General features: G+C 44.7%; 1 protein-coding gene across 7 annotated transcripts in view; it reads right to left on the bottom strand.

Annotated features, from left to right (window-relative positions):
- Window positions 1-20,455: 20,455 nt before the first annotated feature.
- TTC8 (tetratricopeptide repeat domain 8) overlaps window positions 20,456-22,946 on the bottom strand; it is a 46,741-nt gene continuing 44,250 nt past the window's right edge. For 3 of the 7 annotated variants that reach the window (XM_075503411.1, XM_075503409.1, XM_075503415.1), the window contains one exon: window positions 20,457-21,160. In XM_075503411.1, coding sequence (XP_075359526.1) covers window positions 21,026-21,160 — 135 coding nt within the window. In that variant the 3' untranslated portion in view covers window positions 20,457-21,025. Of the gene's footprint in view, window positions 21,161-22,946 lie in introns of all 7 variants that reach the window. The other 4 variants (XM_075503414.1, XM_075503412.1, XM_075503413.1 and 1 more) reach the window with 3 other exon arrangements.

The following is a 22,946-nucleotide window of genomic DNA, read 5'->3' as shown; positions in this document are numbered from 1 at the left end:
ACAAAAACAGTCACCTCAGAAAAAATATCCTTGGGAAATCAGGTCTGCCTTGTCCTGGTGCTCAGGTATCTGCTTGTTCCCTGCCTTTCTGAAATGTTTTATCCACTTAGATGACTCATGGGGACACGGACTGTCTCTGAATAGACGTCCGTACCTAGCACAGTGAGTACCACTCTCAGCTGAGTCAAGGGCTCTTCCACGCCAAAGGCAATTATGCGGTGATGGAGCCTGCTTGCTATGAAACAATAATACTCAGATCAATCAGGTCGATCACTAATCTTCCTTTTCTTCTTTTAGATACAGATAATGGAGATTCTGCCTTCCATTACCCCTCTAGTATAAGTAAGAAGAATTACTTATTACCACAGGAAATGAAAAAAACCAAAGACAAAACTGAAACTCATTCCAACATAGTGGAGACTTTGATTTCTCTTTAAGTCTCTCATACCAGAGACTTAATGCACAAAGAAAGGGTGAAGTCAGTGTCAAGGGCTGGCAGTTCTAGCTTTCACCGCATTCGCTTGGAGGTAAGGGAGTATAGAAACCAAGGGTGGAAGAAAACCGGGCATTTCTCTGTTCTCTCTTTACAGGAGAGGGGCATGCATTCCCAAATGCATCTTGTCTTCATCCCACCGTCGCGGTCATGGGTGTCAAAGGCTTTTGTTGTCAAGTTTATGTGCAAAGAGAGCGTCTGGCTGCCACGGCAGCGTCGGCAGCCGCCGTCGCAGGCAGCACAGCCGGGGATGCCTCCTGCAGTCTCAGCCTGGGGGCTGCTGCAGACAGCCTAGGCCCAGCTGCTGGGTTTCTTCTTAGCTTGTCACCAGATACTCTGTTTGGTGTGGGGTGTTTCTCTCTGGACACAAATACAGCAGAGAGCAGCGCTCCCCTCCGCATGGCACAGCAGCTGGCGTGCAGCTTGCTTCCCTGCATCACGCTCTCTTTCTTCCTTTCCAAAAGAATTGCAGACAGAAAGCAATTACTTGAGCAATATTGTTGGTAGGATGATCTCTGGGCTGCTGACCTTTTCCCCGTCCTGGGAGACCAAACAGGCCTTTTGTCTCCTGCTCAGCCCTGCCAAACGCAGCATCTGCCTGTGTGAGACCAGTCCCTTGTCACCCCAGCCCGTGGTGCCCCTCTGCCAGTATTGCCTCCCTTTCTCTCCGTTTCCCGCCCCGCGGCCGCCCCGCTCTCACCGGCTCCTTTCCCCACACCAGCCCCGGCCGGCGTCCCCGGACGCCACGCTCCGGCTCTCCCCGTCCCGGCACAGCTCCCGCTCAGCCCCTTTTCCACCCGACCGGCGCTCAGCCTGCCGGCTGCGGTCACCTTTCAAGCGCGTGTCGTGCCGTGTGTGCCGCGAAAACATGCTCCCCTCCACGTGTCGGCACAGCCGCAGCCTCTCATAAACTTTTGACCCTGGCCTAGCCCTCTGCCATCCCCTAGCAGAAACAATGGCAGGGTTATACGCCTGGGTTTAGTTACCAGGGGCTGGAGACTGCCAGGGAACACAGCGTTGCAGCTCTGATTACACTTACACGGGAGAAAAATACTCTTAAGGCAGCAGCTGCCATTTTCTTCTTGTTTGCATTTGTTTTCTAGGCTGTTTTTTCTCTCTTTGATGTGTGTTTTCTTTTTTTTCTTTCTATTATTTGTCTTTAGGTTGCTGCTCAGGAGCCAGCTGTGAAAGGCTACATCCCTTGCAGTAATACAGCGTAGTGCTCCCTGAGCTGCGTAAGAAGTCCCTGTTAGGAGTGAAGGCAAGGAAGAGCATAGGAAGAGGGAGGGGTGGCTGCAGTCCTTTTGGGAGAGTGGGGAGGAGGCAGCAGCAGCAAGTCCATGTATCTAAACTGGAGACTTAATGAAAGAAATGACGCCTTCCCTGATTCCAGCAGCAGAAGAAAAATCCCTTCACAATCGAAAGCTGCACAGGATACTGCCCATTGCTTTTTTCCTACCAGTAAATAAATAAAAGTGACTTTCCAATGAGCTCCAGTGCAACCTTCAGTGCTCTAATCAGTGCTCTGCTTTTCTTATTTTCAGCACATCATTCTCCCACTGCAGTTGTGCTCTAAACAATTTATAAACTTCAAAGCCTTGCTTAGAAAACATTTTCAAAAGCGTTATCCTTTCACATATCTATTTGTAATACAGTAGTTTCCTTCTCAGCTCCTGCCACCTTATTATATCAGCCTCAACTTTCCTTCTCAATTCCAGCACTTAACTGTATGTTCCACCATTTCTTCCACCCTTTTACAAGGTCCATGTTATTTAAGTGAAAAATAGTTAAGGAATGGATGGTGTGCTCTAAGAGATGTTGCACTGGGCATAGTCATACTGCAGAAGGGTTGGTTAAATGGCAAAAAGGCAATAGCATCGTTCTTCCAAGGGAAATTAGCTAGTGAAGATATGTTTAGATGCATAAGATAATTGGTAATCTGCAGGACTTCTCTGAGAGCATGCAGAAGCTGGGTTTCACTGGATGGTTCTTTAGAAGGAAATAAGTCCCTCAGTCTGAGAGGTCCCTTCTGTATAGAAATGCCATGTCTCACGTCTTTGGCATGAGCTTTGCTCCTTAGGCCCCAGCCCCTGCTGTCCATGTGGCTGGCCTCACGCATGCTGCAGTGAGGTCTCCACCACTGCGCGAGCTCACGTGCCTGATTTGCCTCCTCCCCAGTGGGACCGGCTGCGTTGGTGGGCAACATCTTGGAGTGGGAGGCAAGCTGCGGCATTCCTTGGCAGGCAGCCTGGCTTGGAGGGCCCTGGTCTCAGTATGAGCTAGTGTTAGGATCTGGAAGAGATGGGAGACCTCTCTCTGTCACTGCCATTAGCCAAGTGATTAATCTGAGCAGATGACAAATGAGCATTCAACAAATAAGGGGGCAGTCTGCTCTCTAACAGAAAGTATTTTGCTGGTTATTTATACCACAGTGCTCAGTTACATGGTCTCTGTTAACAAGAGCTCACCAATCCACTGGCCACGTGTCCTAGGAGTCGTGGGAACCTGGGAAGGGCATATGGTTCACGTGGCATATGTGTGTATATATGCACATTATATATGTATGTATAGTATGTGTGTGTATGTGTGTACTGTATATATTATAGTCACTATAATAATTTTTTTCAGTGCTTTGAGACTGGTAGCCTGTGCATACTCAGGTGGCTTCTTTACCACCCCTCAACCATTACTTTCCTTATCTACACCTGTCTCACTTAGGAAATAAAAATTGGACAGCTATTTCTCTAGTTGTTTTATTTTGTTTGGGGTTTAATCATAAGTGATTTGTTTGACCTGCTCCTCACACCATCTTGAGCAAACTCCCGAAGTTTTGCTGTGCCCCTTTACCCTCCTATCCCTGTTCCTTCTCCCTGTTTAACCAGCGCATTGATGGGGAGGCTGAAGCCCAGGTAAGGTGCCTCTCTGCATCAAAGTCCCTGAAGCAGACCAAACTGATCGTGAGCTGGAGCTTGTGGTTTCTTCCTCTCCAACGTACATCCTTCCTGCAAGCATCGGTTTGAATACATGTCTTCCAATAACAGAAACCTTTTTGAGTTGCTTCTTTCTTGGACTCTGGCACTGCTTCCCTTAACACCCATTGCTTCTTAGCTGTTGTAGGTGCTGCCAGGCAAAAGCCCTGGAGAGACCAAGAGGCCCCTTGCACATTGCCTCCCTCCCATTACCCTTGCAGCCACCTGGCACCCCTGGGGCTGCACCAGGCTGCAGAGCCGGGGCCAGTTTGCCACCCCCTTCAGGCGGTGCCGAGGGCTGATGCCTTGATACCCCTTTTTTCTATCTGTACCTACAGCATTGCTGAGGAAGAAGAGCTGGCCTCATTGCTCCGTGGAAATAGAAGTGAAATGACGCAGCGACTCGAGGTTGTCTAAGTTGCCTCTGTCTGAGTGGCCTGGATGGAGAAAAGGTAATAGCAACAAGAATGCTGCAACATTTGTTCCAGGAATGCCCTTAGTGAGTGCATCTTCATGAGGAAGGCTAAACCCAAGGAAGGATACGCATGCTTCTCCTTACCCGGGTTTAAAGCCTGGGTGGCCATCAGCCTTTCCTATTCTTGTGCCAGGCACTGCAAGCCATAGTGCCCACAAGCCCAATGGTACCTTGGGTTTCCCCTGGGGCTGCCATTTGCCCTCAATGAGAGAACAAGCTCAGATTTAATTTGAAACCAAATCCAGAGGATGTTTTGGGCTGTTACAGAAAAGACAGAAAGCTCCAGAATATCCAGAATAACATAGATCCAAACTGCTTTATATTTACAGTTGCTTGATTTTGGAGGTGAGGCTGACTCAGGACTTTCTGTGCTCGACTTGCCAAAGTCCCCCAGCTTTTACCAGCCAGACTGTGTCTCACGCCTCAGCCTCTGAATATTTGTCTGCTTCTCTCCAGACGTGTACCCCTGCAATGCAGATTGTAGGTAGGACACGTTGTTATTTGCTTCTTTTCTATCTGGAAAAATATTTTCCTTTTGTGTAGTTCAGTGTCACCTAAATAAACAGTTACTGTCCTTTTGTGTCATTTTGAAACACAAGTTGTTCTGCAGACAGCACAGCACACAGCATTCAATGTTTAAACTGTCTGTTTAGCTCCATCCAGACACCATGGCCTTGGAACGAACGTGTTACGCCACAGCATAAACTCACTGCGGAGAAATAAGACTAATTCTAGTTACTGGATTTAACAGATTATGTTTACAAAGTAGCTGTTTGATTCTTTTCATTTCATGTAGTATCCTGTTCTATTTAAACTTGATACCCTATTTTTTAACAGAACAGGTGCCACAACTTTAATGACTGAGACACAGTATCTCATTATCCTAAAAAAAACCCAACACAACAACAAAAAAATTTGCAGCTTGTTGTCAACTTTCATGAGAGAACTTGCAGACAGAGCAGGGGAGTGCAGTCAGGTTCAGGAACCTGATGAAGAATACAGAGAAATGTTAAATAAATTATTACTTATGCATTATTAAAAATAACAGTCACACTTCTATAGCTCCTCCCAGATAATGAACTCAAAACCATTTATAATTAATTTCACTACTCCATGTAGGTGAAGGAACTATGCCACGTTGTTTTTATGAGCAAAGAGCTGAGACATCGAGAAGTGAAGTGTTTCAAGTCATGCAGACCCCCCTTGAGTAGCACCAGGGAGTTTTTCCCAAAGGGCACCCCACCAGGTAGGTAAGGTGGGCGGGCATCCCGCTTGGTTTGCCAGGTTTTAAGCTCCTGGTCCTGGGACCATCTGTCTGTCCCGGATTTGGCTGGAGTCTGGCCCAATGGGGTCTTCGGATTTGCCCACTGAGGCACTGACCCAGCATCCCTAACTCTGTGGGATACAGGCTCTTCAACTCCTCATCCCGAAATCCGGAGTTGCCTAAAAGAGGTCACAGAGTGCAATGCTGTGACAGGGCACTGAGGGCTCCTGCCACTGTTGTTGAAGCCTGAAAAATTGTAATGCTGCACAGAAGAGGAAAAAAAAGGCCACAACGCACAAATGCTGATTTAACTCATGGATGGGGGAGCTGCAACTGCCGAGACTGGAAGCTGTTGTGCCACGTGCTGACGGGAGGCAGCAGGGCAGCAGTTGTCCGATCTTCTGACCTGCAGCAAGGAAAGCATTCATCTGCTGCTGAACCCAATGAGAAAATTAAAATCCTACCCCAAATGATTTTCTAACATGGTATATTCCAAAAAAAAGCAATGACATTGACTGGCATACTGCCAATAACATGAACGTTACGCATAACACAGCCGAGTGTTTTATCAGAGCTGAAGTTAACTGTGCAGCCCAGATTACTTCCACTTTTGTAGACTGCATTGCAGACAGTGCTGTGGGAAGCAGTATTTCGGGAAGCGGCACGGTTAGAGAATCTGAGCCCCGCGAAGCCAGGAGAGCCTGACTTGCCCTCCTTTCCCCTGTGCTGCTTGGGTTTGCAAATGGCAGATGTTTCTTTTTCCCAGCTTTCAGCCTTATTTTATTTCTCGTTGGCAATTGAGTCAAATTGCACTGTACATGTAGTACCCTATGACTGTGTTCTTTATCAGGCAATGGCAATCTTTCTGTGAAACAACATGTCTAAATTTTTCTTTACATTATCATCCTTGCCCAGACGAAGGTATGCTGCGGTCAGTACCTCCTGCACCTGCTCGCTGCGTCGCACAGGGAGCAGCAGTGAGGTCCTGGAGGCAGAAAATGCTATTTGTGGTTCTATACTTTAAATGTGTATCTTTTTTCCCTCCTTCTAAAATTGTGTTTATTATCTAGTCGTGTTTCAAAGAGGCAATGAATTTCTGCATTTAAAACACTTCCCCAGAAAGTGGGGGGCTTTCTTGATAAAGAGACAGGTAGGAAGGACCTGTTCCATTTCAGATCTCTGAAAATAAAGATCCTGGCAAATTATCGTTGCTTTCTTCTTGTTTTGCTTTTATTTAAGCTGTTCCAGAGGCTTGTTGTGCCTCCGGATGCAGGCAAGAGATGCGTGGAAGTTGCCTCCAGTGCTGGGCTGTGAAGGGCCCAGGGAGTGTCAGGGAAGAGGACGATCACGATGAACGCCCACCTTCTCCTGGGGCCAGCGGGCTCCCTCCAGGAGGTGAGATCCAGTGAAAACAGGTGATTTGCTATTCAGATAGCGGTAGAAAGGCTGTCAGGACTCCAACTGCTGATGGATGAACTCTGGTTCTCACGAGGGTTTGTGTATTTTGTGACCATGAGTTTTAGCTGCACTAAATATATGGTTTCCTTCCTGAAAGCACCATCCTTTTCATAGGAAATATTTTGTTAGCTCTTGTCCTGCAGCCTTCGACTGACTTAGGGGTTAAATATGCTACAAAACTGCCCATAAAATGGACCTTGTGAAGATTTAATGAATATTGTGATATTCTTAATAATCTGGCAAATAGTTGACTCTTACCTCTGTGTGTATGTAGAAGAGCATGAAGAGAGGAAATCTGTGACGAGTAATGGCCATATGAATAATTTATTTGACACAAAACTATTTTGTATCTTGACAAAAATCTTGTCTCCCTGTGAAAGCAGAAGTTCCTGATGCAGCACAGTTTGCCTCTAGGGCAATATGCTTTTTTCTTATCTTCGTTTCTCATTTTCTAGCAACAATCTTATTTACTCTATCAGAATTCATCATTAATAATCACTTGTCAGGAGTCTTCTGACTCTACCAGGAATTATTTTGCCATTCCACTTTACACATTTCCAGAGTGAACAATAAACTATATATTCCATATTTTGTAATAAAGATAAGGCAAGAAAACATTTATGTTTTTGTGAATAAACAGAATGGATGTACGATCTGAACAACGGAATGATGTACAGGTTTGGGATTTGATTCCATTTTTACCAAGTGAAAAATGACATTAGGGTTAGAAGGGAAATATTTGCTGAAAATAAGAAAAGGTTACCTCAACTTTTTTGTAATTACAAGACGGTATTCAAAAGAGGTATTTTTATACCCATCAGGGAGCCATCCGGGGTTTATGCAGATTTGACATTTTCTCCTTTCTTCTCTATTTGTATCTGGAGCCCAGGGTGAACAGCCTCCTTTTTGTTTGCTCTCTCTAAATATCTTTGTCTGGGCAGCTGTTGATTCAGGCCCTGTGAATAAATAAAATGAAGAGGACCTCCTGCATGATTTAAAAAGAAATGCTATTTTCTGAATCCTGACTTGCCATTTGTGATGTTAGCGTTATCTTACTTAAACAAACGGCCTCTACTCCCTCCTCAAGAACATATTAGCTTTTCACTTGCAAAAGCTGCAGCAAGTGAACTTTCCTGACATCAGTGGGAGGTGACGGCGGGCGAGGGAAGATGCTGCCTTTGTCCGAGAGGAGGAGAAGCGCCGCGAGCCCAGCGCGCCCACAGCGCTGCGGCTTCCTGCACAGCCTTTGTTCTCCCAGTGCTAGTCGGTGTTACCGAGGGAAACCAAAGACAAAATGCTTTAAGAGTTCAGTCCTGTCACCCCCCGCACACTGCCTCTCATCATCACTTAACGGGGACTATTCACGCAAAAAAACTAGTGGTCACCGGGGGTAAGCGTTGAAAAAGGGGGTCAGCTGACAGAAAATGCATAATTTATACTAATAATAGCAGCAACAATCCTGTTAGCCTTACTTCACACATATGGAAATGGAGGCACAGAAAAACACAATGTGCTGAAGCTGGGAGCACCAGCTGGGGCTGGGGCGCAGGTGCTCCCCTTTCCAGGTGTCTCTTCTAACAACTAGACCAAATTGCGTGATCCCAACATACGATTGCTACCTGGTATTCTTTATTAAGCGTGACTATGACTTGTCAGGAGAGCCTCACACAGCTCTTTGAGGTTCAGGTATCCTCTCTGACCCTCGGTCATATTTGCGCTGCCTCTTGAGGAGCACCAGGCAGTTTGGATGAATGTTCCTCGACTGGCAGCTCAGCGGCTGTGCTTGTATAATCTGGCTCACCCCAGCCCTTTTTTACATCCCATTAACATGTGTGAAGGCTACCACACTAACTGCACCCTGTACCAATGTTTTATCTCCTGTTCCTTCCGGACAGTCCAAGCCTAGAGAGGAAGGAGGGGAAAAGGACAAAATAATAGAGACAATATGCCACGCCGCTGTGCGATGATAGGAAATCTTGGATACTGAAAGATGCTAGTTATTTTAAGGTTGAAGGTGCTAAGAGCATCAGAAAAAGTGCTGAGCATCTTCAGCATCTGTTGCCCTCAGCGGGAGCAGAGACACTCTGCTTCTCTCAGCTGACACTAAGCACTCACCAGGATCACCCTGATAAAGAGCTCAGACAAATCCATGCTCCTTGGCTTGGCACAATGTAAGGAGACATGAGAGCTGTCAAACAGAAAGTGGAATGGACACGGTGGGCTTTGCCAGCCATGGAAGAAGCCTGGGAAACCCTATGTTTTCATTTAAATCGTACATACAAATATGCTCTGTGAAAAACACTACCCCATGGCAGCAAAAGCTGAACGACACGTTGAAGCTCCAGTCTCCAAGGCTCGTGTGGGTTGTGGGGCTCCCTGGCCGGGGGGCTGCTCCGTCGGTTCTCCTCTCTGCCCCATGCTGGGGGACGGCCAGCGCAGGAGCTGCTGCTGATGGGGAAAGGGTTAACTGCAGCAGCCAGACGGAGCATGTGTGCAGCCGGAGAGCGAACGGGTAAATCAGGACTCTTCACCATGACAGTTTGTTTTCAATAACCTCTTCAGGGCTTCCTATTCCCCTTTGCTTTTTGCCAGCTAAGACGGATGTGCAGGTCATGGGGATGTGAGGGTGCTGATTTTCAGGTAGATCTGGAAGGATTCCTGTGTTTACTGTGTCCTCATTAATGCTCTTGAGGGGCACGCTTCTGTCAGATCAAAGTACTTAAATAAGCACCACTTCAGTGCTATTTAGCACCTATTCTTCAATATTCGAAATCAGAAAGAAACTTTCAGGTCCCCTCTCTGATCCAGGAGATATTTGGTGGCGTAATGTTGTTATCAGCTGACTTCTGCTCAGATCTGCCTGCTATTTTACCTTACTCCAACATTATCCAGGAGTCACCACAGTTTCTTCTCACCTGCCCTGTGCTAACCCTCTGCTGAGAACATGGCCCATGTGTAACTGCTCAAAGCACGCTCCATCTCTTTCACGCTCCATCCCATTCACGCTCCGTCCCGTTCCCTCCTGCCAGAGGGAACTCGTTGCCACATGGCCGCCAGCAAGTCTCGTTGCTCCAGCAGGAGTCCAAAGCACCTGTCTGTGTGTCTGCAACTTCCCTTAGTCAAATGAGTATTTGATAGAATATGGAAATGACTCGTGGGGATGACACCTAACATGGTTATCAAGACACTATCTGTGAACTTGGCAGTCCTATGTCCTATTTTCAGAACAATCCTTTCCTTCCTTTCTTCTCTCAGTCCTTTCTGATACTGTTTATGATCTTTGTCCCCCAGCACCTCTGCAGCATGGTGCCACGTAAGATCCCTTCCCCCCAGCATCGCTTCCTCCATGGTTCTTAGCTGCTTGGTGAGATGCACTCCCTGGCTGCCAGCTGGCTTGTGTTCCACTGTCTGCTGTCACGCAGGCTACATAGGCAAAGTTCCTGCTAGTGGTGTGGACCTTTCACCTTATCTGTGTCCCTTTGTGCCGGGTCCAGCACGGCAGGGCTCAGGATGGTGGTGTGAGCTCATGCGATAGGAGCCCAGGGTACCCTTGGACAACATAAGCTCCCCTGTAGGTACAGATACACAACCTTGTGCTTGTCCAGGGACCTCCCGTGCCATCCGAAGCTGTCGGGCTGGCCACAGACAGGTCCAGCTTTCTGTTTGCGACGTGTAGGGTCACAAAGTGGAAAGCTATGGTATAGAGCTGTAAATGCACAGTGAACATGCATGGCAGAGGAGATGGGTCTGGAAGGTGTCCAAATAGCATGTCTCATGCTTAGCAGGGGCGATTTGACAGGGCTGCTGTGAACATCTCAGGGAAGATTATTCTAAGCAATCTCCATTGTCATCATACGTTTTAGAAATTGCAGATTTAAAATGTTCTGGAGTTTCCAGCGTGTTAGAGCAGGAGGTAGTGGAGATGATAGACAAAAGTAAATACTGCTCATGTCTACTGTTGCGATCTTCTCCTAAACCTCCAGAACATAGGAAAAGGACATCAGATTAAATCAGGCTGGAAGAGGATGAAATTCCTGTTAGTCAGCGTGATCAATTAAATGAAATTTAATTTGCTTTCCAAATGTGTGCACAGGACAAACCCAAAGCACCCAGCTGACAAGCCCAACCAAAATGGACTGTTGTGCGTTTCTCTTCAAGCAAATGGCAAATCTGAACCACTTCCAGAGTTATTGGTGGCTGTGTGGCAAAGCTGGCCTGACATGCTGACAGCTCGAGCTGATGGAGCTGAAGCTTGTCTGAGGAATGCATTTCGCTGGGAAAAGCCAGGCTTACGCAGTCAGCAGCTGGAGGAGGACAGGAATGCTTTTGGGCTCATATAGACCAAACTGCCTGGAAACAGAACATGAAGTCACGGGGAGTGCAAGTGCAGCATGGCAGGATGAACACATCCTGAGAGAAAAGATGAAACTAGGTCATAAAAACTGAGAAAAGAGGAGAAACCACACTTATTATTCGTTAGTGATTCCTAGGTTGCTTGGTAGCTCAGATCAAGTGTCTGATCCAGAGATGGATTTCACAATGATCAGCATGATTCCTGTTTTCAGCTCACTTTTAAGAAAAAAACTTAAATTTTTCAAGTCTTATTCCAGAAACTAAAGGTATTTATTACAGAATCACAGAATCACAGAATCATATTGGTTGGAAAAGACCTTTAAGATCATCGAGTCCAACCATAAACCCAACACTGCCAAAACCACCACTACACCATGTCTCTAAGCACCTCATCCAAATGTCCTTTAAATACCTCCAGGGATGGTGACTCAACCACTTCCCTGGGCAGCCTGGTCCAATGCTTGATAACCCTCTCAGTGAAGAAAAATTTCCTAATATCCAGTCTAAACCTCCCCTGGCGCAACTTGAGGCCATTTCCTCTTGTCCTATCACTTGTTACCTGGGAGAAGAGACCGACCCCCACCTCTCTACAACCTCCTTTCAGGTAGTTGTAGAGAGCGATAAGGTCTCCCCTCAGCCTCCTTTTCTCCAGGCTAAACAACCCCAGCTCCCTCAGCCGCTCCTCATTAGACTTCTGCTCCAGACCCTTCACCAGCTTCGTTGCCCTTCTCTGGACACGCTCCAGCCCCTCAATGTCTCTCTTGTAGTGGGGGGCCCAAAACTGAACACAGGATTCGAGGTGCGGCCTCACCAGTGCCGAGTACAGGGGCACGATCACTTCCCTAGTCCTGCTGGCCACGCTATTTTTGATACAAGCCAGGATGCCATTGGCTTTCTTGGCCACCTGGGCACACTGCTGGCTCATATTCAGGCGGCTGTCAACCAACACCCCCAGGTCCTTCTCTGCCAGGCAGCTTTCCAGCCACTCTTCCCCAAGCCTGTAGCGTTGCATGGGGTTGCTGTGGCCCAAGTGCAGGACCTGGCACTTGGCCTTGTTAAACCTCATACAATTGACCCCAGCCCATCGATCCAGCCTGTCCAGGTCCCTCTGCAGAGCCTGTCTACCCTCCAGCAGATCGACACTCCCACACAACTTGGTGTCATCTGCAAACTTACTGAGGGTGCACTCGATCCCTTCGTCCAGATCATTGATAAAGAAGTTAAACAGAACTGGCCCCAACACCGAGCCCTGGGGAACACCGCTTGTGACCGGCCGCCAACCGGAGTAAACTCCATTCACCACCACTCTTTGGGCCCGGCCATCCAGCCAGTTCTTTACCCAGCAAAGAGTACACCCGTCCAAGCCATGAGCAGCCAGTTTCTCCAGGAGAATGCTGTTACATCAGCTGTCATGTGCCAGCCCGCTCCAGCCACGCGGCCGGGCTGTAACTCGCAGGAAAGGGTTACAGCTCCCTTTCCTTAGGTCCCTGGTAGCAGCGTGCCAGCCAAGGGAAATGGCAAGCAGCCTCCTGAGCCTTTGGGAGCTATGCAAAGCCCTGGGGCACCCATGTCTTCTCAACAACTTTCTTTTAAAGGTAAGACAAGGCTTAAAAACGTCCTGGGCTGTCTGTTGAGGTTTTTATCAAGTGTATCTTTAGCTGCTTAAAGCTTAATCAAAACCTGACTGGAGATGCTATATTCATACTGAAGCCGATGCATGTAAGAGAGCAGCTCTGCCTGTGGTTGGGAGCACCACAGGGTGGTTGGTTTCTTCTTGCCCGGTGAGATGTACTCAGCCTGAGAGTGCTCTCATTTCCCAGCAGCTATGAGGGGCTATCATACCTACTGTTTCTCTGTTGTAAGCAGTTTCACCTAAGTAGAGATGAAAACAATGGTACAAAACCCTGAAATCAGGATTGATGAAAGAAAGTCATTCTACTACAGGTATAATCAACCCATGGGAAGCACACCACTGACTGGCTGCTGTAGGTATGTGTGGAAAAAAGAGAGCGAAAGAAGCACTCCTCTTTCTTGTATCTAGCTCCTTTGCTATTGTTAAAACAAAATTGTTATACTCAGCATGTCTGGTGATACGAGCTCCTGAAGGGGCAGAAAAATGTTATGGCTGTGCCTAGCACTGACTTTCAAACGTGCAGGCTCACAAAGACAAGGACGGCACTGCTCCCAGGAACGTGGCAGCATGATGTTCCCCTGCGCTCTGCGGACCCTTTAAAGACCAATAGATTTATGGTAAACCACAAACTATTTGAGGCCTGTTAAACTACCTGCTGTGCTGTTTTAAACCTGAGCTAAAGTGGGACTTCCAATGGGGGAAGGAGAATTTATTTATAGTATGTACCTCTTCGAGTCCCATGTAAGAAGAGCGTTTATTTTTCCTCAGGATGCTTGAATAAACTTGTATGGGTAAAGTTTGTCTGTTTGCACGTGGTTATAAATGTTATTGTGCCGCAACAGAACTTAATCTTGGAAAAGTTGGCTATGTCGCTAGGTGAAAATCTCTGAGACCCAGAGGTGCCTCTTAGTATAACATGAGAGTATTGTTTCCAATCCAAATAACACTTTGCAGGTTTTCTCTTACTCGTTCAAGAGATTTGTGCCTGAATTACCTTGTTTGCCCAGAAACGACAGGTACGTAGCCAGAAAGGAATTTGCTTACAATGTATGTTACTTTACATCGTGTCACTGGCTTATGTTGCAGAACAGTAGTGTCCACCAAGATAACACGATATGAAGTTACAGGTGATGATATGACATGAGTCATGGGCTACCTCAAGAAACAACTCTCCCTCCCCTTCAAATATCTGTTATTACTAAGGCTTTGTTTCAAGGGTTTTTTTAAGTTTTGATCTAACAGGAAAGGCATCTATTCTGGTGGTGTTGGGTTTTTTGTTTTTAAAGGTATTGGGGCACCTGAAGCTTCAGCTGAATTAGAATCACTTTCTGAGATTGCTGAGTATGTCTAACTTTTTCTTTAAAGATGCTGTTGTATTCAGGTAGACAGTATGAGACTTGTCACATAATGCCAGGGGTTTGAAAGTTTCTGAGCTTTGCTTGTAATTGCTTAAAAATGAATCTGTTTGATAAATATATACACATCTGCTAATAAAGATAATAAAGATTATCATAGGTGTGGCTGCAAAGTATAAATGACCTCAGTGATATATAAGTAGCCACATTATGTTTATTTAGCATTAATTTTCTATATTTTGCAAATACACACATACCCCTGCAAAATGGGATCTCCCATGCCACCCACCTTTCCCAGTGTTCAGTTAGACCGGGGTCTAAGGAACTCTTGGAGAGTTATTTCCTTCACTGTCTACAGCTACTGCCTCATTTGAAGATGTAGGCTATTTGTGGATGTCTTGCACATATATAGTAATGATATCCCTGTATTATACTGCAGAGATTTTTTGGTACATGACCTTGGCATGGCTTGTGGTCCTCTGCTTATTAGCCTGCCTTCCTGGGATTTATATTTAATTTCAAATCTTGTGTTCATCCAAGTAGCTACCATTTAATACCATGATAAATAAATGCTTGGCAATGACACAGCATTTTAAGCCTATCCCTTAGACTTTGCAGGATTTCAGGCAGAAGTCAGAAGCTTTTAAAGTTTTTCTACGGGGCCTCCCACATCAGTATCTCTGGAAGAACCAACAATTACGTCCTTAAAAGCTAGGACAGATACATGCATCTGGTTTTGTTCTGCCAATTAAAAAAAATCAGTGACCATATATTTTAGAAGATTGTGGTTTTATCTGAACCCTGAACTGTTGGCTTATGGTAATTAACAGGAATAAAAATAGTCTAGGGTTATGTTCCTAAATTAGCTTTTGTGTGGTATCTCCTATACAAATAGACCAGAGTCTCTTGATCGAAGGATTTATGATCCTTGGTTAAGATGATCTGAATTTATTGTATTTAAGGATTAATTAACATGCATAATCACTTTAATGGTGCTTGGCATTATTATAGGATATAGACTTGGCAAAATATGGAACCAATAGTAGTATAAAATAATACCAATGCTAAAATGTAAAGTAAAATCTTTGCAATTACTTTACGGCTATATAAACTGAATAAGCTGAAAATGAGATGAAATTGCTGGGGTGGTCTACTTGCTGGAACCAAGTTTCCTGGCTCTTAATGAGTTTGCCCTTTCCATAGTGCTGAGCAAGGTTTGCATCCTGCTGTTTGTTCTTGCATCTCATTTCTAATGGCTTCAAGACTTATCTTTGAAGCAATATAATCAGTTTCACTGGCAATGCCTGTCAAAAAGCAAAGAGGAAATGGGGAAAAACCCCACATTTTATGTGCTGATATATTCACATACGCAATTAAACATAATGCATTATGTGTGGGGAAGAGAGCTTTTTACTATAAACTCATTGATTTGATCCCTTTTTTTTTTTTTTGACATTCTATACAGATCTAGTATCTAACTTGGAAGTCTTTTTCAGCTAAACCTTTATGACCCTTTGTAACTAAACATAAGAAGGGAGGAGGCTGTGCACTAAGGAATTGCTGTAACTAACCAACAGAAAGGAGAAGGTAAATGTAGTACTCGTACAGATCATTCAGTTATTCAGCGTATTTCAGGGTATGTTTACTTGAGAGTTTTGCAATAAAAACTGCTTTCTCTGGTGGCATATCTCCCAGATTTAACCTGCTTACAGATGCTTCTGAGCATTTGCAGCTCCTGAGCACTCCTAAACTCTGAAAACGTGAACAGGGAAATGAGTCACACGACTATCTTACCAGCATAGGAATTCAAATGCTATTGGAGAGGGACTGGAGATACAAGTCTGTCTATGACTTGAATATCAGGGTTTCTTGGCTTTTGCTCATTCATCTTCTAAGGCACAAAGAGAAACTTAGTTTTGTTTTTATTTATAGAGAAAGGGGCATTTTGCATTCTACATCCACCACCTGCTCACTTGTTCCCAGTGATGGCTAGGAAATCAGTATAATGCTGCTCTGTGGCCCGCAGAGCTTGGCAGGGCAGGATTACAATGCGCGTACACACAGGCATCCGCCGGGAACTGGAAGTTTGCAGCAGCCCTAGACCTTAAATTCCAACAAGTAGAGAAAATTGTGCGAGCTGCCTCGTCCTGGCCCTCTGATGAAAGCTCATCCTTTCTTTGAGTCTGATTCCACAGTGGCTCCGAGCCCCACGTTTTATATTGCTGTGTGCAATATCAAGTGTTTCTCATCTGGAAACACGCTAAAATTAGGTTAGCAAATGTGACACCCATCTTCAAGAAGGGCCGGAACTGGGGCCAGTTCTGTTTAATATCTTTATCAATGATCTGGACGAAGGGATCGAGTGCACCCTCAGTAAGTTTGCAGATGACACCAAGTTGTGCGGGAGTGTTGATCTGCTGGAGGGTAGGCAGGTTCTGCAGAGGGACCTGGACAGGCTGGATTGATGGGCCGAGGTCAATTGTATGGGGTTTACCAAGGCCAAGTGCCAGGTCCTGCACTTGGGCCACAGCAACCCCATGCAACGCTACAGGCTTGGGGAAGAGTGGCTGGAAAGCTGCCCAGCAGAGAAGGACCTGGGGGTGTTTGTTGACAGCCACCTGAATATGAGCCAGCAGTGTGCCCAGGCGGCCAAGAAAGCCAATGGCATCCTGGCTCGTATCAGGAATAGTGTGGCCAGCAGGAGTAGGGAAGTGATCGTGCCCCTGTACTCAGCACTGGTGAGGCCGCACCTCGAATACTGTGTTCAGTTTTGGGCCCCCCACTACAAGAGAGACATTGAGGTGCTGGAGCGTGTCCAGAGAAGGGCAACGAAGCTGGTGAAGGGTCTGGAGCAGAAGTCTTATGAGGAGCGGCTGAGGGAACTGGGGTTGTTTAGCCTGGAGAAAAGGAGGCTGAGGGGAGACCTTATCGCTCTCTACAACTACCTGAAAGGAGGTTGTAGAGAGGTGGGGGTCGGTCTCTTCTCCCCGGTAACAAGTGATAGGACGAGAGGAAATGGCCTCAAGTTGCTCCAGGGGAGGTTTAGACTGGATATTAGGAAATTTTTCTTCACTGAGAGGGTTATCAAGCATTGGAACAGGCTGCCCAGGGAAGTGGTTGAGTCACCATCCCTGGAGGTATTTAAAGGACGTTTGGATGAGGTGCTTAGGGACATGGTATAGTGGTGGTCTTGGTAGTGTTAGGTTTACGGTTGGACTCGATGATCTTAAAGGTCTTTTCCAACCTATACGATTCTGTGATTCTGTGAAAACGGTAATTCTGAGACTTCCTCTGGAACAGGTGAGGAACAGGGTGGGATCTCATAAAGCCTTTTACTCCACTCATTTAGTTTCCTGGTAGGCAGCTGCCTTTCCCTGTGCTTATCTTGAACTGATTTTTGACCTGCATTTCAGACTGTCCAGTTCCGTCCTTGCTGAAGGGGCATAGCTGATACTTGCCAGTAAGTTTTCACAGCAACTGCTTCTTGCTGTTTGGAGTAAAACAGCATGTCCTACTTTAGATAAGTGGGTTGGTGCAAAGGGTTCTTCTAAGCTCTCTGTTTCATGTTCTCTATGGTAGGGAAACAGTGTATTTGGTCAAAAATAACCATCCCAGATGCCAGTGACAGCTCTGGTGACAGAGGCGAAGAAGGTATTGCCTAAAGGAGGCAAAATGGCCATGGTCCTACTCAGCTGTGGCAGATCCTAATGATGGTTCAGCTGGGGTATGAGTACCCACTGCTTGGGGGGCAGGTGAAGGGGGGGACGTGAATGAGCTTGAAATCATCCATCAGAAAGAAGACAAACATATGGTAGTGAGACTGACTAAATACAAAATCTTCCACGGAAGATGCTGTAGCTTTTTTGTACTAAAACTTTCTGCTGCTCTGGCAGGTAATCGCTGGTCAAGCACAAACTGGGGTCATTAAAAAGAGCTCCTGGCTTAAAATGTTTGGCCTATGTCATACCAGAGATCAGACTGAATGACCCCAAAATCTCTCCCTCTAGCCTACAAAGATAGGAAGCAATGAAAGAAAAAAACCACCACCAGCAACAACAAAATGAGATCATTATCCAAAGTCTTCCAGTGGCGGAACTGGCACCTAATGGCAAACTGCTCCTGTCCTGCCCAACAACCTCTGAGGATGCTTTTTGCAGCCAAAATGATCCACAGCCCTTAACTGCGAATTCTGATTAATTTCAGCCACAGCATTGTGGCTGGTGCTGTGGCTGTAACATCTTGCTAAACAATCAAAATCCGTCAGTAACCTAACCCTTCATTATCAACTTTTAAATGGATTCAACCATCAGAAAGACCCCAGAAAGAGGGCTGGTCAGAAGACTGACTGGAACTGGTGGTAACAGCCATAAACTGTACAGACCTATCCTGCAGGGACAGAAAAACTTCAAGACCTCCCAGCAACCTGCTTTGAGCTTCCTTCCAGGCAGCATTGCTGTGGACACCATCTTCCCGGTAGATTAAAAAATTGTTTGTGTTTTTCCATTGTATTGTATTTTCTACTCCCAAAGTGCTTTATAAATGCTGGCTGGACATAGCTGGAGCTGTGCTACAGGTCAGAGGAAAAATTATTTCTATGTTACAGAAATGCTGCTTGCAATATTAAGGTCACACTGTCCTAACGTGATCCTACCACAGAGATGAATACAGATTCTGATGCATTGTGTTGTGCTACGTCGTCCTCAATTAACTGAAGGCGGTTTGCCCCAGGGCCTGCCGATTCATCTGTTCTTGGAGCTCGCACCGAATTAACATACAACAAAATGGAAAGGTTCTTCCACGACAAACAGCCTGCTCATTCATCTGTTACACAGCTTCACTGTGGTGCTGTTCTCATTAGCACATTTGATGTAATTTGTACGTGTGCTAGTCGTGAAAAAAAAAACCAAACCAAACTGTCTTACCCTTGCTTTGGGGCCTGAAACATCAACAAAGCAAATAGCTGCTGCCTTTTGGGGAAATCAAAATACACCATGTAAGATAAATTTGGAATGGCTTGCAGATGCTGCACATTAGGGAGCTAAAAAGCTTTTAATCCTTATTTAGAACTTTGTGTGTTTGTATGTGAGGTAGGGGTTTTTTTATAATTAATTTGCACTAGCATCTTGTGTAAAGGATTCCTTACCATACGTGAGCCTTTTCCCTTTCAATCTCCACACATCCCCCAATATTAAAAGAATAATCATGTCAGATCTATGTTCGAAGGAGTACTGTTTGCTAAAAAGCAGATCATTCAGATCATTAACTTGAGCAGTGATCACAGTAAGTGGGACCTTATAAGCATCTACAAGGAACTACTGAGCTGCCACACTGGATTAAAAACTGAAGTTGTATTACTAGTTTCTGTTCCAGTTCATGCAGAAATAATCTTATTTACTATACAATTTTAAAAATACTTTGAGTTAATAATATGACATTCAAAAATTCTCAACAGTTGTGTTTAAACTACTAAGACAAACATTTTCTTTTCTGGTAGCTTCCTAAGTTTAGCACTGTCAACTAGAAAGACATAAGTACAGTAGATCAAAGAATGGAACTTCCCTATAAATTCTTCCTTTTCAGCAGAAAGTAAAATCTCATTTAGGTAATGAAAATTACTGATAACTAAGGTTGTCTCTTAATTACTTTGTGACAAATTTCTGACAATATAAAGATCAATGTGGAAAAAATAAAATTTCCATTAAAGATGCTGCATCTATTCAGCCAATAATGCTTTCGCATTTCACAACATGATGTGACACCAGTTAATGATAGTGTTTCTGTCACCTGCAGACTGCTCTGTGGGGAAGCCTGTGGGTACGCTTCTCTAAGCTCCCCAGCATCTGCCTTCACCAGCTACAACAGTCAGACAAAGATGAGGGTGGGGAAGTCATGAAAGGAAGACATAATATTCATAAGCATGTTTAGGGTTATTCCCTAAGCCAAGATAATCCCTTAATATATCAGAGAAACATGAAAAGATTTTAAAGGCCTGTTTCAGGACGTGCCATTTCAGAATGCCTTAACATCCCGCATTTCTTAAAGGTCTTTTAAAAAGGTCAAGTTGGGAAATCATGCAAATTTATCCCTTTTAGTTGGAACACAAAGATATATGACAGAGAGACAGTCTTTGTTTGTTGCTATTAGTAGTATTCTTGTAGTTAGGATAATCCAAACATTTATTTAGCAACAGTGCTTATGTGGTAGCACAGGTAACCACCCAATCAATGCCTTGTTCTCAGTCATTAGTACTTTGCAAGCTTCTAAATATCCTTTTCCCTCACTGAGATCAAGAATAAACTCTCTCCTGCGTAGAGTGGAACACACATATTTGCGGTATTTTGTACCAGTTCTGCAGAGTCTTTCAAAATACGTTAAGATTGCTGACTCTAATTTTCATGGCAATAAGGATGTAATTTTAACTTACATAAACAAATGAGACAAGCCATACAAACTGGAATTTATTTAATTCATACAGTACAACAAGGAATATAAGAACTGCTTTACATATGTATTTTAAATTCTTTTTAGGTATTTTAGTTTTAAAACTTAACATTCAGTAAGAAAGTATACTATCAAAAGCCAAGTTTGAAGACCAGTTAAGGAAGTACTCTTACTCTGTGTTACTTGACAGATTGTCACACAGGAATATTTAAAAACACTTTTTTCTGCAGGAAAGTCAGAAAAAAAAATCCTTTAAAATGTTCATTAATATTAAATGGAGACTTACTTGCTCATATACCAGCCAACTATTCCAAAGTTGTCATACTGGCAGTATGCTGACATTCCTGTAATCTCTCATGTATGTAGTTGCAACATGTGTTCTAGCTGCATTTTAATAAGTGATATGTTTTAAGATGACAGAAAATAATTAGGACTCTTAAACCTTTCCTGCTACTGAAAGTAACACAGGCTTTGCCACAGGAATGCATTAAGTATAGTCTATCTACTTTGAGCTAGTATTTTCAAAAAGATGTATGGGACATTTGCCCTGGCTAACTGCTTTTACATAATAAAAAATATGCTCATCAGAGCATAGCAAAGTGCTGTTTTAACTGTTTGATGAGCTGTTGTGTATCAACATGGCCTGGAAATGCTTCTTCTGACTTCTGAGCAGCTGTGTAACTCCTCTGAAGATCTCCAACCTGTAAGAAACGCACAAACTAATTTCGTAAATCCAAGCACTGCAGTATTTGCATCATGTATTCTGTGCAGTACATTTCTGATGCTCACAAGTGTTAAAACATAGCCAGTCCTGAGACTGAACAAATAAAACAGTCCGTATGGAGGCTTTTGAACTCAGGGTTATGTCCCCCTTACATCAAGGGGTGAGAAGAAAAAGACAGAAATGTGACTTTAATGGGAGGGATGCTTCAAGATGGTAACTTTACATCCCTGTCGTGGTTTAAACCCAGTCAGCAACTAAGCACCACACAGCCGCTCGTTCACCCTCCCCCACCCTGGTGGGGTGGGGGAGAGAATTGGGAAAAAAAGTAAAACCTGTGGGTTGAGATAAAGACAGTTTAATAGGACAGCAGAGGAAGAGAAAATAATAATAATAATGATAAGATAATGTACAAAACAAGTGATGCACAATGTAATTGCTCACCACCCACTGACTGATCCCCGAGCAGTGATCGCTCCCCCTCGGCCAACTCCCCCCAGTTTCTATACTGAGCATGACGCCATATGGTATGGAATAGCCCTTTGGCCAGTTGGGGTCAGCTGTCCTGGCTGTGCCCCCTCCCAGCTTCTTGTGCACCTGGCAGAGCATGGGAAGCTGAAAAGTCCTTGACTTAGTATAAACACTGCTTAGCAGCAACTAAAACATCAGTGTGTTATCACATTATTCTCATACTAAAATCCAAAACAGAGCACTCCAGCAGCTAGCAGGAAGAAAATTAACTCTATCCCAGCCAAACTAAGACAATCCCATTCCACCTGACTTCTTGGAGAATGGACAACAAAGTACACTATGCCCAGTGCTTGAAGTGAGGAGGAATAAAAAATGGAAGATTTGTTTTTAAACTCCATAGAAGTGCTGTTGTATATACAGGCAAAACACAACCAATCAGGCCTCTTTAAAAGCCTCAACTCCATGTGATTTTCTGCTTCCTCACAGAGAGGCACAACAGTGCTGGAGAGCTGATGCTGGTCCTCTGCTGCTTTTAGAAGTATGTTTCCACATTGTTCCCTACTTAGGGAATTTTATTTTTTCATGAATAGCCATCATTTTTTGGAAAGAGGAAGTGCACGTAAGGAGAGCATCTCAGAAAGTGGGTTCAGCAAAAAAAGAACCCAAATGTTTGAGAACACATCTAGTAAAAGTGATAGCTCCTGGGTGGAAAGGAAGAAGCTATGAAAAGTGTCAGTAGGAGGCCTCTGTTGCCTGTGCATCAGTCAACACAGAGCTTCGGTGCAGCAAGAATTCTCTGAAGGGCAAGAAACCAGGGTCCTGGCCAGAGAAGTTATGTTTTGTAAACCATGGCCTTACACCAAATCTAAGGACTGCATTACCACACTGCATCAACAGCTAGCTGATCTGGCCATCTGTCTTCTCCCACAACCTATGCAGGTTCTTTGTGCAAAAGCTACATAACAAGACATTTGCAGACTAGGATTTACTCAATTGGTAAGTACAGAATGCAATTATTCAAGACCATCTTATGTTTCACAATGAGGAGGATACGCTTACAAATTAATGGGTTGTTCTCTCCTTGACGCATGTACTTTAGTATCTGTAGGAGTTGGGCTGCCCACACAACACAGACTCATAACAGAATCTCAAAGGTGTAGGCACAAGCAAAGGAGCAATTTTTTCTTGTGAAAAATTTAAGGACTTGTACATGTTTCTCCTTATTAACAGGAATGTTGGACACACTGTTAATTCAGTGTCTGAGACACTGTATGAAGAAATTATTAACACACAAAATTCAAAGGTTGTAAAAC

Source organism: Mycteria americana, chromosome 5, assembly GCF_035582795.1.
Source record: "Mycteria americana isolate JAX WOST 10 ecotype Jacksonville Zoo and Gardens chromosome 5, USCA_MyAme_1.0, whole genome shotgun sequence".
In the NCBI taxonomy this organism is placed as follows: Eukaryota; Metazoa; Chordata; class Aves; order Ciconiiformes; family Ciconiidae; genus Mycteria; species Mycteria americana.
Note: the sequence above shows the minus strand (reverse complement) of the source record. Positions and strands in the feature narration are given on the sequence as shown.